The 17,500-nt window shown below is 48.0% G+C and overlaps 1 protein-coding gene across 1 annotated transcript in view; it reads right to left on the reverse strand.

Annotated features, from left to right (window-relative positions):
- Positions 1 to 17,500, reverse strand: part of mecom (MDS1 and EVI1 complex locus) — a gene marked incomplete at both ends in the record, with an annotated part of 198,272 nt that overhangs the window by 25,641 nt on the left and 155,131 nt on the right. The window contains 4 exons of the mRNA XM_084444394.1: positions 611 to 758; positions 1,740 to 1,965; positions 2,057 to 2,159; positions 9,031 to 9,165. Coding sequence (XP_084300520.1) covers positions 611 to 758; positions 1,740 to 1,965; positions 2,057 to 2,159; positions 9,031 to 9,165 — 612 coding nt within the window. The remainder of the gene's footprint in view (positions 1 to 610; positions 759 to 1,739; positions 1,966 to 2,056; positions 2,160 to 9,030; positions 9,166 to 17,500) is intronic.

Genomic DNA, 17,500 nt, shown 5'->3' on the forward strand with positions numbered 1-17,500 from the left:
CTTTTGCACAAATTACTGCATCAACGTGGAGCATGGCATGAAGGCAATCAGCCTTGAAATATTTCACTACATGTGCAATGAATCTATAATATATGAAAGTTTCACTTTTTGAATTAAATTATGGAAAATAATGAACATTCCAGAATATTCAAATTTTACTACTATATACTGTACGTACTCAGTATATACACTCACACCCATACACACACACTCCCACCCACACACACACACACACACACACACACACACACACACACACACACACAATCAATTATACAGATACACACGCAGACACACAAAGATAAAACCTCACCCACTCGCAAGAGAAGAAGCACTCACTCACTCACTCACTGACTCTCTGACTCACTGACTCACTCACTGACTCACTCACTCACTGACTCACTCACTGACTCTCTCACTCAATCACTCACTCACTGACTCACTCACTCACTCACTCACTCACTCACTCACTGACTCACTCACTCACTCACTGACTCACTCACTCACTGACTCACTGACTCACTGACTCACTGACTCACTCACTCACTCACTCACTCACTCACTCACTCACTCACTCACTCATGTCCCCCTCAAAAAGTCATCACATTACCTTTGAGCAGTTTTCACATTCGTAATGCTTGCCGCTGTCGTGTGACATCTGGTGGCGGATGAGGTTGGACTTCCAGTTGAAGGCCTTGGGGCACTGGTCACACTTGTACTCCCTCTCATCGGAGTGGGACAGAGCGTGGGTCTCCAGGCTGCAACAGATGGGGTCGGGCTCAGTGTCTCTTCTGGAGAAGCCCAAATACTGAGACAATACTCAAACAAGTACTGAAACACACCTAGAACGTGAACCAGGAGGTCTCTTCATGGAATCTCGCGCTTTTCACCTGTAGAATACTGAGTAGTATTCTAATACTGTTTTGATTAATAATTGTGTGTCTACCTTTCTATTTGATATTATGTTCATTTTGGACGCTGACAGACAAAAAGAGCAGCCTAGCATTTAAAAAATTACCCCATGTTCAGATTGTTTGGGCACTCGCAAACGATCCATGCTACAGGACGATTTGGTAGAGCTAGCGTCTCAAGCTGCAGTGGACGAATGAAGAAATGCAGCAGCAAAGCAAATCATTACGTTTAGGTTTAGGCATGAACATGGAATGGTCAGGGTACAGGGACAGGAATAGTAAAACTGGAAACGAGAAAACTGGAAATGAAAAGTCACAGTGTGAGTTGCAACGAAACAGTGACGTTGTGCTTCTCACCGTGTTGTGAGTTACAAAGCTGGTGCACACGGGCCTGCTCCCACGCACGTCACAAACTCACTACTGCTCAATATTTCTCCACCGAGAAGCATGTCGCAAACTCAATACTTCTCACCTCCACCGAGTTTGGTGTGCAGTGAAGATAGCACAGAGGTAGGGCCCAGTGAGGAGGGGAGAAATATTGAGTGTGTGATTGTATATAGCCCTTGTTCTGTTGCATTAGTATTAGCCGCTACATGGTCTACCGCCACATGAGGCGCTCTCTCTACCGAACGGGGGTCGTTCTCCGGCGTCCGAGCAGCCGCCACACGGGTCGCGTTTCCCCGGCTGTAAAGAGACACCAACATCGCTACGAAAAACCTGCACTTAAACTCAACACACACTGAACCGATCGTTTAATAACGCGACCTGAACATCTTACTAAAGGACTGAAAACTACCCGCGGAGCTGGGGGGTGGAGCGACCTCTCACCTCTGGGTGTCGGGGAACACCTGGTCGCACTCCTTACACTCCTGAGGGCCGTGGGCCAGGGGGGGGAGGGCGTGCTCCTGCTCGTCCGGCCCCTCCAGGTCGCTGTCCTCCTGGGGGAGGAAGGAGGAGGCGGGGGGCGTCCCGCAGGGCTGCTTCTGGTGGTCCAGCAGCTCCGGACGGGACTCAAAGTGCTGGTCACAGTCCTCACAGCGGTACTGCCTCTCCTCTGCACAGGTGGTGCACATAACATACCATTAGCGTTGATGCGCGCGCGCGCGCGTGTGTGTGTGTGTGTGTGTGTGTGTGTGTTAACTGACCGTGTATGTCAGGCGCCATGATGTCACATGAATACTCCTCTGCCTTCATGAACAACAGCAGCTCTTCTCCGGAGTGGATCTCTCTGGTCACTCTGTAGAAGATCTGGACAACACACACAGGACACACACACGTCAACCCACAAACACACAAGACACACACATCAATACACATACACAAACAAGACACACACAGGACACAGACACGTCAACGCACACACACACAAACACACAAGACACACACATCAATACACATACACAAACAAGACACACACAGGACACACATGCACGTCAGTACACACACACACAAACACACAAGACACACACAACGCCGCACATCACCACACATACATTTCTATAGTGCTCTTTAAACCCTGTAAATGACCATCCTATAGAGCCCAGTCTCATCCATCTCTCAGTAGCCTAAAGCCCACAGCAGTAGTGGAGACTGAACACAGTTGACTGGACCAGCCTGCAGCTCGCAGGCACCCGGACCTGAGGGAGGACAGGATGGAGGAAGGGGAACCAACAGGGTGTGGGACGGTGGTCCCTGAACATCCTGTATCGGTGTGATGTCATCTAGCGTTTGCACAAGGACGCACGAGGACGCGCGAGCGTCGTGGCGACGGGTCACGAGCACTGTGCGCGTGTGAGGCCAAGCCTCGTAGCTACAAGTAGAGTCCACTCCATGTTCCTAGAACAGCCAGAGGTTTCTATACCAGTCCAACGCCAGTTGGAGGCGTTGTTTAGTGCAGTGGGATGCGGCCCACAATGCCTTGCTGCTCAGCGCCCGTCGGTCTCGGGATGGAAAGGGTTGCATTCTAAACCTTCAAAAAAGAACACTTTCCCAAAGACTTATGAGGCAGGAAACACATCCATCGTGTTTATTAGACCACAAGGACCAAGGACACATACGGGGTTTTCTGGGGAGAAAATCTGAGTGTAAACAAAGACGGAGTTGTTTACAATGAAAGGCTGTGGAGCAGAGAGGAGGGAGAGAGGAGGGAGAGAGAGGGAGAGAGGAGGGAGAGAGAGAGGAGAGAGAGAGGAGGGAGAGAGGAGAGAGAGGAGGGAGAGAGAGGGAGAGAGAGGGAGAGAGGAGAGAGAGAGGAGGGAGAGAGGAGAGAGAGAGGAGGGAGAGAGAGAGGGAGAGAGGAGGGAGAGAGGAGAGAGAGGAGGGAGAGAGAGAGGGAGAGAGGACGGAGAGAGGAGGGAGAGAGAGAGGGAGAGAAGGGGGAGAGAGGAGAGAGAGAGGAGGGAGAGAGAGGGAGAGAAGAGGGAGACTGAGAGAGAGAGGAGAGAGAGAGGAGGGGGAGAGAGGGAGGGAGAGAGGGAGAGAGGGAGAGAGGAGGGAGAGAGAGGGAGAGAGGAGGGGGAGAGACAGGGAGAGAGGAGGGAGCAGAGAGGAGGGAGAGAGGAGGGAGAGAGGAGAGGAGGGGGAGAGAGAGAGGAGGGGGAGAGGGGAGGGAGAGAGAGGGAGAGAGGAGGGAGAGAGGAGGGAGAGAGAGGGAGAGAGGAGGGAGAGAGGAGGTAGAGAGAGGGAGAGAGAGGAGGGGGAGAGAGGAGGGAGAGAGACGGAGAGAGGAGAGGAGGGAGAGAGAGGGAGAGAGGAGAGAGAGAGGAGGGAGCAGAGAGGAGGGAGAGAGAGGGAGAGAGGAGAGAGGAGAGGAAGGGGAGAGGAGGGGGAGAGGAGAGGAGAGAGGAGAGGAGGGAGAGAGGAGAGAGGAGAGGAGGGGAAGAGGAGAGAGGAGAGGAGGGGGAGAGGAGAGAGGAGAGGAGGGAGCTGTGGAGAATCAAAGCCAGCGCTGACGTGGGTGTGATGCTGGAGCTGGATCTCAGACAGGACAGATTCACAGCTCATATTCATAGACGGGTAAAAATCCACCTGTTGACTCTTTATAGCAAAACACGTTCGACAGCCTCTCAGTGTCGGCTGCAATACTCTTCCTCAGGACTTGAGAGCTGAGGCCTCTGTGGACATTTTCAAGAGGCAGCTAAATGCTTCTGTTTAGACAGGCTTTTGCAGAATCAATTTGACTGTATGTGTATGACTGTTGTCCTGTTTCCTGTGTTTTAATTTGATTGATTCCTTGCATGCATTTGAACCTGTGTGAAGCACTGTGTGAGGCCTCTCGGTGAGAAGTGCTGTATAAATAAAATGTCCTTACTTACTTACAACGAATTAACCAAGGAAACAGACAAATATAGCATACTATACATGGCAACATGTGGAGCTACACTCACACACATGCGTGCATACACACACACATACACACACACACACACACACACACACACACACATACAGTCACACATGCTGCTGCCATGGGTGTGCAGGGTGGGGTGATATTATGAATGGATCAGCGATGGCCCTGCTTCCTACGTGAACACAATAGACTCTCTGGAACAATCAGCAAGGCCTTATTTTTGGCACGCCTTGAAGGTTTAACTTATTAACTTCCTCCCTCCCCATCCCCAGCCAGCACTGCAGATTTCTTATTAGAAATGTGACATGGGAGCTTCTGGGAAAGGAGAAGGGGGTCAGGGGAACAGCCGGCCTGCCGTGACTTCGGGGTGGCACTGGGCACGCCGCTGGTCAGGCCGGGTCCAGCTCTGCCCCTCCTCTAGGCCCCTCCATTGTTCAGGGAGAGAATGCAGGGAACTGGGAGAGCTCCCCCAACGGCACCATGGGAACACGGGCCCGCGGGCGCCTTCCACCTCCACCCCCCTCCTCCCCTCCACTCCCCCCCCCCCTCCACCCCTCCCCTCCTCCACTCCCCCCCCTCCTCCCCTCCTCACCCCTCCTCCTCCACTCCTTCCCCCCCCTCCTCTCCCCCCTCCCAGCCCTTCCTGCATGTCTGCTCTGCTGCTCTCAGCTCCAGGACCGGAGCTCTCAGGACCCTCAGGAGAGAAGCCCTCAGGAGAGAAGCCCTCAGGAGAGAAGCCCTCAGGAGAGAGAAGCCCTCAGGAGAGAGAAGCCCTCAGGAGAGAAGCCCTCAGGAGAGAGAAGCCCTCAGGAGAGAGAAGCCCTCAGGAGAGAGAAGCCCTCAGGAGAGAAGCCCTCAGGAGAGAGAAGCCCTCAGGAGAGAGAAGCCCTCAGGAGAGAAGCCCTCAGGAGAGAAGCCCTCTGGAGAGAGAGAAGCCCTCAGGAGAGAGAAGCCCTCAGGAGAGAGAAGCCCTCAGGAGAGAAGCCCTCAGGAGAGAAGCCCTCAGGAGAGAAGCCCTCAGGAGAGAGAAGCCCTCAGGAGAGAGAAGCCCTCAGGAGAGAGAAGCCCTCAGGAGAGAGAAGCCCTCAGGAGAGAAGCCCTCAGGAGAGAAGCCCTCAGGAGAGAAGCCCTCAGGAGAGAGAAGCCCTCAGGAGAGAGAAGCCCTCAGGAGAGAGAAGCCCTCAGGAGAGAGAAGCCCTCTGGAGAGAAGCCCTCAGGAGAGAAGCCCTCAGGAGAGAAGCCCTCAGGAGAGAAGCCCTCTGGAGAGAGAAGCCCTCAGGAGAGAAGCCCTCAGGAGAGAGAAGCCCTCAGGAGAGAGAAGCCCTCAGGAGAGAGAAGCCCTCAGGAGAGAAGCCCTCAGGACCGGAGCTCTCGCACCAACAGGCCACAATAATATTGTGAGTTGAAGACAATAAAAGACAAGTTGAAACAGACGTGTGGGGCAGCAGGGACTCCGCCCGGGGACACTGATACAGGCCTGGAGAAGGCCTCTTCAGAGAGCTATCAGGATACACACACACACATACACACACACACACACACACGGCGGTGGACTGCAGCCCGGAGGGGCAGAATATGGCAGCGAATGCAGGAGTGGGTTCAAATGAACTATCTCTGCTCAGAATGTAAATAGAGGCCAATCTGGCGAGCAGCGCAGACGTGAGTTCAGCATGGAGGGGAATTCCCCTCCTTAAACACCCGTCCACACAAACAAACACACCGCACACACCCCGAGAGCGCATGTACACAGAGATCTGTTTGATCCTGGGGGTTATCTCTTAAAGGCGCAGGCCCTTGACTGGGACGAGGCCAAACGCAATAAACGGGCACGGGACGGACAGTGGCTTGAAATAACGTGGATAAGAGCAGGAGTGTCGGGATTCGCCCTCTGATCACCGGCCGGCCGCGCCTTCTGAACGGACGCGAACGCCACCGAGGCCCCACACCTTCAGAGGCCCTACTACCAGCTTTTATCATCTGCATACCGGGACTATTAGTCACCCAAACATGCAATGGTAACAGACACGCAAACACTCGACTACTCTCTCTCCCTCTCTCTCCTTCTCTCTCCCTCTCACTCCCTCTCTCTCTCCCTCTGTGAAAGGTCATAACGACAAAGGTATCAGGGGCCATTATCTGAGAAGTTGGTTACCTTGACATCATTAGTCACCCCCAGTGCAAACAAACAGTAGGGTTTTTCCTCGAGACACACCCTTGGCGTGTTCCTCCGGCGTCCTTCCTCCCGCCCAGGTCATTGTACAGGTACGCCATTCGCCAGACCGCTCCACGGTCCACGGCGTGCGACCGCAGACCCTCGCGGTGCTCTGTTAATACTCTAAATCCACTTCATCTCTTTAGTCGAAGCGATGATCAATACCAGAGATGAGATTAACTCTCATATCTGTTTTTCTGAGAGGCACTGTCTTATGAAACAGTCTTTATGGCCTCATTAGCTGGTATGAATTAGACACGTAATCCATTCCCCTCTCAACTGGGGCGCAGCAGAGGAGGAGACACGCTTGACGGATTTCAATATGAATCAGCCTAATTATCCTCAACATAACACTGTAGGTGCTGGTCACAGAAAGACCATTTCTGACAGCGTTCACAGTCACTATTGTGTAAAAAGATGACTTCTTTTTTGAGCTTGCATTCACAAAAAACAATATATTTGTTACCATGCTTTACTAACTACCATTAAAACTGACTACCACTGTTGTCAGAGTAGAACTTGTATTGACTGTCGTGTCTGTGTTATAACTGAGGCCCAGCTGTAAGGCCGCCATGACCACCCAGGAGATGTACTGTAGTAGAACTGTACAGACTCCTGCTACACAGCCCTGCTGTACACCTCAGACACTAGAGACATGTTTGGACCCTTAACACCTTCCCTCTCTTATCCCCCTCTCCTCTCCTCCTCACCCTCTTAAGATTCTATATAGAGGTGTGTGATAAACAGAGCTAGGTCAGTAATGAGCAGATTCTATATAGACGTGTGTGATAAACAGAGCTAGGTCAGTAATGAGCAGATTCTATATAGACGTGTGTGATAAACAGAGCTAGGTCAGTAATGAGCAGATTCTATATAGAGCTGTGTGATAAACAGAGCTAGGTCAGTAATGAGCAGATTCTATATAGACGTGTGTGATAAACAGAGCTAGGTCAGTAATGAGCAGATTCTATATAGACGTGTGTGATAAACAGAGCTAGGTCAGTAATGAGCAGATTCTATATAGACGTGTGTGATAAACAGAGCTAGGTCAGTAATGAGCAGATTCTATATAGACGTGTGTGATAAACAGAGCTAGGTCAGTAATGAGCAGATTATATCTAGATTATTGTGTGATAAACAGAGCTAGGTCAGTAATGAGCAGATTCTACAGAGAGTTATGTGATGAACAGAGCTAGGTCAGTAATGAGCAGATTCTATCTAGATTATTGTGTGATAAACAGAGCTAGGTCAGTAATGAGCAGATTCTACAGAGAGTTATGTGATAAACAGAGCTATGTCAGTAATGAGCAGATTAAGGCTAGTTTAAGTGGTAAAGTAATATGGGATTCATTGTGTGTAATATGTGGTTTGAGGCTGGATTCAGAGTCAGCCCTTCTTTGAAGCAATAAAACTTTTGGAATCAGGTACGGTACATACACACACACACACACACACACACACACACACGCGGCACGCACGGCATGCACGGCACGCACGCACACACACACACACACACACACACACACACACGCACACACACACTTTTGAATGAGCTTTTCAAGACCACCCCATCATAGGTATTGAATTAAAGCATGGCGAGGCATTGTGGTCCCTTACAATGTATTTTCAAAAACATGGGGGGTGTCCGGAAGGCATGAAGACGGCACATTGTACCGTGTTGTGACAGTGTGTGATACTTAACAATCACCTCATCACAGCCATGTCCGTGACCGGCCGGAGCTTTTCAGTACCGCCCGGGCAGAACCATGGCGATGACAGCGAGTCACACCTCTCACAGGCGCTAGGCTGCCTATCTACTGTTCCCCCTGGCAACATCAGCGCTGATAACACATCAGGGAAAACTGAAATAAGTCTATACAGCGATATTCCATTCAAAATGAAATTGATCCTAGGCAATGTAAGAATTGGCAGAGTAATGATACGAAGATTGCGATGAAAAAATGAGTTTTCTGAACTCATGGTGAACAGCTGGCTCAATATTAGGAGAGAGTAATGCGAATTGATGTATTTAATAAACACAACTCCAAAGCCAAACGAGATGGAAACTGTGATTGATCAATTGATCAGTCTCAGTCTAGATATAGACTAGACTAGAAAAGTCTGATGCTTCCTAGTCAGATACTAAGCGAGGGAGTGAGCTGAACCTGCCCACGTGTGTGTGGGGGGGGGGGGCAGGCCTGCCTCCCCCAGGTGAAAACAGTGGGACTGGGGCATTCTTCACATATCTGGGAGTTTACATTGCACGTGTGAAGCGTGTGGAACTATCAGCGGCGAGGCGGGCCGTGTGATCTGGCCCTGTGGTCCTCCAGGCACAAGCCAACACACAATTACCCAGAAACACAACACAGACAGGCCCTCTGAGGCCCGCTGTGCAGCTAGTGCTGCGTCTGAGTGGGGGGGGGGGGAGTGGACTCAGGGTGGCCCGCTATCCGAGCTACATCACAATAACACCTTCTAACACGGCAGTGAGCGAGGCATGGGGGTGAGCGCTGCCGAGGCCCTGGGACAGAACCAGAGGTCATCCTCTGAGCGCGTACCTGGTCATCTATCTGGTAGGCCGTCACGTTGGCCTGGTGGGCTGCAGGGGCAAACTGGACGTGCTTTAGCCAGCTCCCGATATCAGGCTCGCTGGCATCCACGCAGAACTTCACATGGCCTGACCCGTCCAAGATCTGCACAGAGAGAGAGAGAGAGAAAGAGAGGTTAGGCTTTGATCTCTTATCAGCACAGGTTACTGTGCCCATACTGACTAACCACACACCTCCCAAGGAGAACGGAGGCCACATTCACACACACGTGTGCGCCCACACACACACACACACACACACACACACACACACACACACACACACTGAAAACATGCTCCTCTCACAAAGCAGAACATACAAACATACCAAAACTTTAACTATTACATTTTTAAGATCAAATTAATGTAATACAAATGGTATGCATTATCCCATTCTAGCTAATAACGGAAATGTTTTAAGGCCATACATTTGTATACAACATTTCTTTGGGGAAAAATAAGCTAATCTGTGGTCTTCAATTGGAAAGAGAGACAACACCATAAATCTGTCATATTTGGTGCTGGTAAATTAATGGTGGATGTTTATTAAAAGCCGTATTTCATTATTAAATAAAATATAAACACAATGTAATATATTTGTGAAGTTGGTTTTGCATTATCTCACAAAATGCCTCAACACTAGATAGTGGACAAAAAATCTCCATATCTGATGTGTAGGCACGGGTGGGCCAGGCTGCTCAACCCCAGATCGGAGACTCGTTCTCTGGGGTCCCTGAGACAGTTTACTGTCAGACTGAAGTTGTTCTGCACTACCTGTCTTTGAGTCATTATTAGGCCTAGTTCTTTTCACAAGGCTACAGGCGAACAAGTCACAATGATGATAGATCTTCTAACTCAAAAGAATGAAAGCAACAAAACGAATCCAACTGAGTAAAAACTATTCTTATTGTATACAAGTGTTATTATAATTATTATTCTAATAATAACATTTATTAAATTATTTTCCAGAACGAATGAGAAATGAAAATACTATGTTGACTATTTCATTTCTCTCAATCGAGAAATTCGTTCTAAGCAAAATTACACAGACACGAAAAGACAAAATAGACAACATATTCAGGCCAAGATAAGTTTTTGCAAAGATGACATTTGCATATTAACTTGACATCAATAAATTCAACACAGATTATTCCAATATTGTTAAGGTTACATCGCACATTAAATTAGGCTATAGGAGTTATATAAGTTCTCTGTATTTATAATTTAGTTAAAAACAATTTGCCCATACATTGTTTCAAATATTGCTTGCATGGTAAACTTATCAAATACAATAACAAATCAATATCAGGAAACCGTAACATACGTGGTTTCTGTATTGTGGTGCGGAATATCGGTTAAGGTCACAAATGGCTGTTTGTGTAGGCTAGCCTACCCCTGAATAAATATTTACGTGGGATAAGTCCTTCGTGTCGAATGAGAACACTTCGTGATTTAGACTATTTATTTGAACTGGGAGTTTACAACACGATAAATGATGGCAACTAGTTTATCATTAGACAAAGAACAAGGCAATGTCCGTTCGATAATAAAAATGCAATAAAAGTCCGTTTTGTCTTACCGGAAAACTCCCCTGCACTTGGGTGGTGCAATCAGAAAACCCCTGCACAACTCCTCTTTGAAGGTCTATAAATTAAAATTAGCACAAATAATGTAGACTGAAATGTGACGCCTCGGTTGTGTAGTTCTAGTCCAAGTGTGCACTGTCCCGTATTCTGGAGAGCAGCATTGTTTAAACACTAGGGGATTTTTTGTGTTTTCTCTCCTCCAACCCACAAGACGTTTGCTCCTCTCACGTTCTCACTTATTGTCATCCAGACACCGTCGTAATCCCCTCGGCACGCTCAACTCGGTCCAAAACTTCAGCCCCGTGGGCGAAAGCTCGTCCGCTGCGGCTCGTTCGCTCCCAGGTTTCCGGTGGCAGAGCGCGCGAGGATTCAACTTTTCCCCGTTTCTCCCTCCCGGCGGCGCGTGATAGTGAACCGGCGGATCGCCCACCTGCACGCGCGTCCCGCAGTGTGTTGATGTGTATGTTTCTGTTTCACGCGCTGTCTCTGGGAGTAGCCTATCTGTCTCGCCCGTCCATAGAGAGCGGGGAACAGCGGACTGTCCGGACTGTCCGCGGTCGGAAGCGACGCTCTCCGCAGTAAATTTTAAAGTGACAGGGCCGAGTTGAGGGGAGAGGTCAGAAGGAGGTCGGGATCGGGTTGACTGCTACATAAACCGACCGGGTTTTATTTTGCTTTGATGAAACAATCATGTAGGCCAAATCATCCACATTTTAACTCTCGACACGTGATGCTGTTCTACTGTATAAATCATTCAAAAATAATAATGGATATGCTGCTTTGGGATAAATTATGTAGACAGCATAAGACAATAACCATACATCAATCATACATCATTAAAACAATATATTTGGTGACGCAACCTCCCTGGTTGCGCACTTTAGCAGGCGTCTCGAGCCTCCAGTCATGGGTCAAGAGACTGCCATTACCTAGAGGCTATTGTTGTATCTTATTGATTGTTTGAAAGCTCAAACTGACTCAAAAGTTAGTACTGAATTAATACTTATTAACATTAAAAAGAAACAAGATGGACAAAATGTAACTTTAGACAAAGATTTGTCAGATTAAGAAAGAAATAGGCCTATTCAATTTAATAATAATAGGCCTAATAACAGGCCTAATAATAATAATAATAATAATAATAATAATAATAATAATAACACTTTATTTGTATAGCTCTTTTCGAAAAAGGGTTACAAAGTATGTGGCTCTGCTTCACTCTTATGCCAACTGTGATCCTCCATATGTGTTTTGCCCAGCAGTGAAACTAGCTGTTATATTTGTGTAGATGCAGAGCGGTCTGTGTGCTGGCATCAGTAACCCGCGCCGAGCGGAGCGGGGATTTATCACTGAGTGAGAAGGGCAGGGAGATGATGATGAATACTTCTCACTGGCCGCTATCTGTGACTTTGACCTTCCATCCCAGATAGCCTAATGGCCATTGTTTTATGAAATCGCAGAGCAAACGTGCAGGAAGGACAGGAAAAATCATGTGTAAATAAGCTAGACCTGGCCAGAGATTCCCATAGTCCGCGCTCCTTGAGAACCAAAAAGAGGCCCCGGTCTGCCGGCCATTGATTTCCTGCCTTTCCTCGACTTGTCCATTGTTGGAAGCCTTTTTAATTTAGCCATAAATTGGGAAAGCTCAAGCTATGAGCCTTTCTATTTTCTTCCTGTCAGGATGAGGGATTTGTTTTATGATGCATTGTGTATTAAATACACGTAATCTGGGAAAGTGATTGCCTGGGCTTCTCTGGGTCTGATCGAGGATTCTGATAGAGAGCCGAGCTCTCCGGGAGGAAACGTTAGTGCATAAACAACGGTTTTGTGGTATCACCAGCAGGTCCGGGGTAAATTAGGGTAAAAGTGGTAGGACCGACCGGGCCGCCCACAGCAGACCAGGCTGTGCTCCTCCCCCCCGTCAGGAGATGGCGTTCCGAGCTGAATAACCTCTCTCAGCATTTCAACAGAATATTTGGAATACAGTAGTGGGTGTTCGTGTCCGTTTGTGGAGAGTTTAATACAGTGGATTCTTGGGTTTTAGACTCGGGCGGAGAGGCTGGACGATCTGTATCTCCGAAGAAAAGGCGCTTCAGTCGAGCGCAGAGCCGCTGAGTTATTGAGATGAGGGTCATTGCTTTCTCATCCGCGGAATTGCAGCGCACAACATCGTCTACATTAAGGCGTCAAATTGCTAGATGGAACATGAAAGATTCAGTTGTATGGGCTTGAATATATAATCACCTGAACGACCTACAATAAAACTCTTGGATCTACAATGAAAAGGCGAGGCAACGTGCATTAAAACGTTCCTTCATTTGTTGGAAGTCCCAGAAAACAAACAGAATTATGTTTATTTGATCAAAACCAAATATACACGGTTATAGCTCTGTTAACCAAACAAAAACCTTTATCATAATAATTTGGATTTACTAAATAGACCAGTGTGAAATAGCTGTTTATCAACAGATTACAGCGCTGAAGGATTGATTTCTCCTGGTTTATGCCACACACCATTTCACTCTAATTTTGATGCTTTAAAGTCGTTTGCGTCCGGATAATGAATTCCTATAGACCGACTTTGAAGTGCTGAGGCGTTTCTTAAAAGCATTTCATGCTAGTCTAGTTGTTTTAACATATTAGCTGCTTGTTTAGAAATGCGACTATTGGAAAACCGTGATAAAAACGATACTATTAGTCCTATTTGAGACTTTTCGTTATAGGCTGTGCTACACTTAGGAAAGGGGGGGGATACATCTCTGAAATGATTTAGGCTACGTCACGGTTGTCTATTTGCTTTCCAACTTCGCAGAAAGCTTCATGTTTATCTGGTGTCAATGTTGACTTATTTATCTGCAGCTAGTCTGCGTGTGAGTCAGAGCATTAGTGCGCCCGGAGCAGACGGGGTTCCCGGGAGGGTGCAAGCCGACCCCGCCAGCCCGCGAGCTGCTCCCGGTGCAGAGGCCCGCTCGAATGGAAACAGTGTGTATGAGGTGTGTATAAGGTGCATTCCAGCACATCCTCTAGGAAAAAAGAAGAAAAGAAAATATCGCGGCCAAATCCACATGAAATAGTTCCACCATTCATAGAGAGAGACCCCCCCTTGAAACCGGCGAAAAGCTGCATTAAGCCTCCACCATGAGTCTATACAGACGGCCCCCCTGCACTATTTATTTTTTGTTAAGTGGGGCGATTCAATCAAGTGACAAAAACTAATTTCAAAACTCAAACGCAGCTGTAAGCAACAACCTTTGTCACACATCTCACTGCCCATGTGTTAACTTTATTATTAGAACCATGCCAGTGAAAATATCTTTAGTCATGGCCACATATGTTACACTAAAATAGCCTACTATTAATATGGGTTCACCGCATGTAGGCCTATGTTTAAAAATGCATTAAGCAACATATAAAATGCTTAAGGATGGGATCATTAATAAGTTCCATCAGAAACATTTGAAGAATTCATATTGTATAGTCCTCGAGCACCCCTCTTAAAAGTCCCTGTTTTGAGGGAGTCTCCTCGCGGGCCAATTAGCATTAAAGGAGAGCAGAGGAAATGAAAGGGGAAAAATGTAAATAAAAAATTTCCTTGGTCTGGAAGTAGGCCCGTTGCGAGCGCGTGTTAATCTCCACCTCAGTAATTTGGTTCTTCAGAGAAGACAGAAGCCCCGCCGCCGTGCCCCGCACTTCATAAATCACCGCTTTATGTGGACAAGGTCAGCGGCCCCCCGGCTCCTCCCGGCCCCGCGGAGCGACGCAGTGTGGCCGCCATGTTTACTCTGCCGCCCGCGGCTGGAGGACCCGGACCAGCTCACTTCTAATTACTTTTGATTATTTTCATTTGCCGAGGTCAGCCAAGCATTCCGGGAGAGAGGGATGATTTCCTACAAATTCGGTGGCCTTTGAGGATTGAGCTCTGTGTTTTTTCTAAATTAGCACCCCCATCATTTTGGCACTGTCTCTGTTCTGTCTTCTCCTGCGACATGTCTGTGAGTCCCGGGTTCAACAGGCGCCTGTGAGCAACACACTGAAGCAACACACTGAAAACTCGCATGCGGACAAAATAGGCAAAGGAAAACCACTGTTGTACGATAGTATTTTTCTGATAAATACACAACAATTTTAAATTAATATACGTGTCAAGAGAAATGTTTCACATGAAACCCGCCATTCAAGTCAGAGCTTGTCGGGACATTATGACATAGGCTATAGTGCGCAAAACGCGCGTAAAAGGCAAAATAGGTAGGCTAATCTATATGCATCCGTCATTCGTGTAGTGAGATCGGAATCTTCAAGGGGACCTGTGTGTGAATGAGATATTGTTTCCTGTGCTAAAATGAAGTTAATTGCATTGACAGCAGGAATGACTGGACGTGACTGGATCCTTAAAATAAGGCACTGCCAAACATGACCGCGGGGATGAGATACAATGTAGCCCACTATTCAAACTGTAGACGGCGGTGTGGGTCGAGGTAAACGTAAAAAAATAAGAGAGGGACAAGTATTGAAATTGGATTTTGGGAGCAGCCCAGTGTGTGTGCCTCTGCTCCGTAGAGCGGTCTGGTTTGCTGAGGTAGAGAGGCGCAGTCTGCGGTAATCACAGACGCTTCCTCCGCAGCGCCTCACACACATGCCACTCTGTATGTGGGCCACGGGTGCGATAAAGCCCGTCAAAGGTAACGTTTTTAAAGCATGAATTTGCCGGCCAAGAGGCGTAGGCCTATACACACGGGACAGCTGGAAAGTTAAACACGCGCGGCGGTACCCCACCCCCGGATGAAGGCGGCAATTAGAGCATGTCTGGTTGGTCGCTGCAGGGTGAACAAATTGGTTCTTAAACTATCATATCATCTTTAAAAGGGCTTTTATGTCAGGAAAGATGCAAGTGAACACACCGTGTCCGAGGAGCGGGTGCCGCACATTCATTAGTTACATTTATTGAGCCGTCTGGCCACCTTTGAAGTGGGTCGGATTGGCTACTTGAGAAAGCAACAGAAGGCTGGCCATACACAGTGACGAATCGAGGGCTAATGCCCGGTACCTGAGAGAGCTATTACACATCAATTGGAAAAGCGGGCCCCTTCCTGACTCTTGACCTCCCCCTAAAACTACAACATAATCAAGTTAACCTTCAAAAAAATCCTGCAAAAAGTTCTCAACTAGCCTATAGCTTACTAGAAACAATATGCATAATAAACAGCGCTAGAGAGAGTGAAGTCATGTCTCCATGTTTCCTGGTCCGCTGTCCTCAGAGGAGAGGCAGGTGTGGGCTAGCAGCCGTGTCACTCGGGAGCAGACAGGCTCACAGGCCAGCTGCTCCCAAACACACCCTTACATGTTGGGACCAAACTCAACTTACTGTATTCCCCCCCCCCCCCCCCAAGTTAATAAAGTATGACCATCTTTTCAATGGCAGCAACGGCCAGAAGGCAACAAAATAATTACACATGTAAAACATGTTTATTCTGTCTCCAGTAGTATCAAAACATTGTTTTGTTAGAAGAGATAGCCAACGTTTAACGTTGAGTTGATCAGCTAGTGCGTTTGCTCTAGTCTGGCGTGGTCAGACCTATCTCCTGACTTCTCTTCCGAGCAGCGCTAGAGCACATTGCTAATGCAAAACAGCACCAAACCCAATGCAATATTGTACATTAACAAAGCCAACAAACTCACTAACCCTCCACCAGAGACACGGACAAACTCCTATTTAAGGCTTCGCTGGTCTTCAGGGGCATCAAAAGGCCTCATAAATTTGGCCGGGATTATATTTAACCCGGGATTATATTTAACCCGGCGCTGGGTGCTGAGTACAGGGTGCTGCTGCTGCTTGGCCATGCTGCTGGTGAGTGTGTGTGTGTGTGTGTGTGTGTGTATGTGTGTGTGTGTCTGTGTGGGCTCAGACCAACATTCTCATTATGTACGGCTAAGATAGGACATAACTTCCTTTTTACACATCACACACACACACACACACACACACACACACACACACACACACACACACACACACACACACACACGTGCACATACATGCACACTCACACACATACATGCACACACACACACACACACACACACACACACACACACAAAGACAAACAAAAACATACACACATATTTTCTAAAACAAATTCTTAAAAAGATAAAACACTTAAGACCTAAATACTTGCTTACACACATACACCCCATAGTACACCTACACACACATATATACCCCAGTAACACGTTGTGTGTGTGAGTGTCAGAATGTGTGAGGGCGTGTGTTTGAGATGGGTCGGCGTAGCGACCCTTTCCTGAGATAATGTAATCTCACTTCAGCACATTCAGGCAGTCAGACTTGATTGAGCCATCAGACATGAGCATCAATACTCAAGGTTTATTCAATTCCAGACCAATCATTCTGGTGTCATACACTTTTGGGTTAATATTCTAACGGGCAGCCTGGCCGGGTGGAGGTAAATCAGCTTTTATGATGGGCTGTTATGGTTTTTACTGCTCTGGCCCGTGAGGGGCTGATTTGGGGATCAATCACGCGGCGGTGTCTGCAGGCGCGCTGCGCCGGGGATCGATGGGGATCCAGGGCTGTGCTGATGGAGGACCACTGGACTATGACCGGGCCATCTCCAGCACCCCGCCATCACAGAACCACCCTGACACCTGCACCCTCATCACACCCCTCTCTCACTCCTTCATCTGCCCGGCACTGCCCAAATCTCATTGTCACAGAACATTTAACAAAGACAACAGTCCCAGGAAGGCCCAGATAGAGGAATAGCTGGGAGAGAACAACGGGATAGTGTTCAGGTTCTGATACAGGACTAGCTCATTGGCTAGTATTCAGGTTCTGATAGA

Source organism: Borostomias antarcticus, assembly GCF_949987555.1.
Source record: "Borostomias antarcticus genome assembly, chromosome: 1".
Lineage (NCBI taxonomy): Eukaryota > Metazoa > Chordata > Actinopteri > Stomiiformes > Stomiidae > Borostomias > Borostomias antarcticus.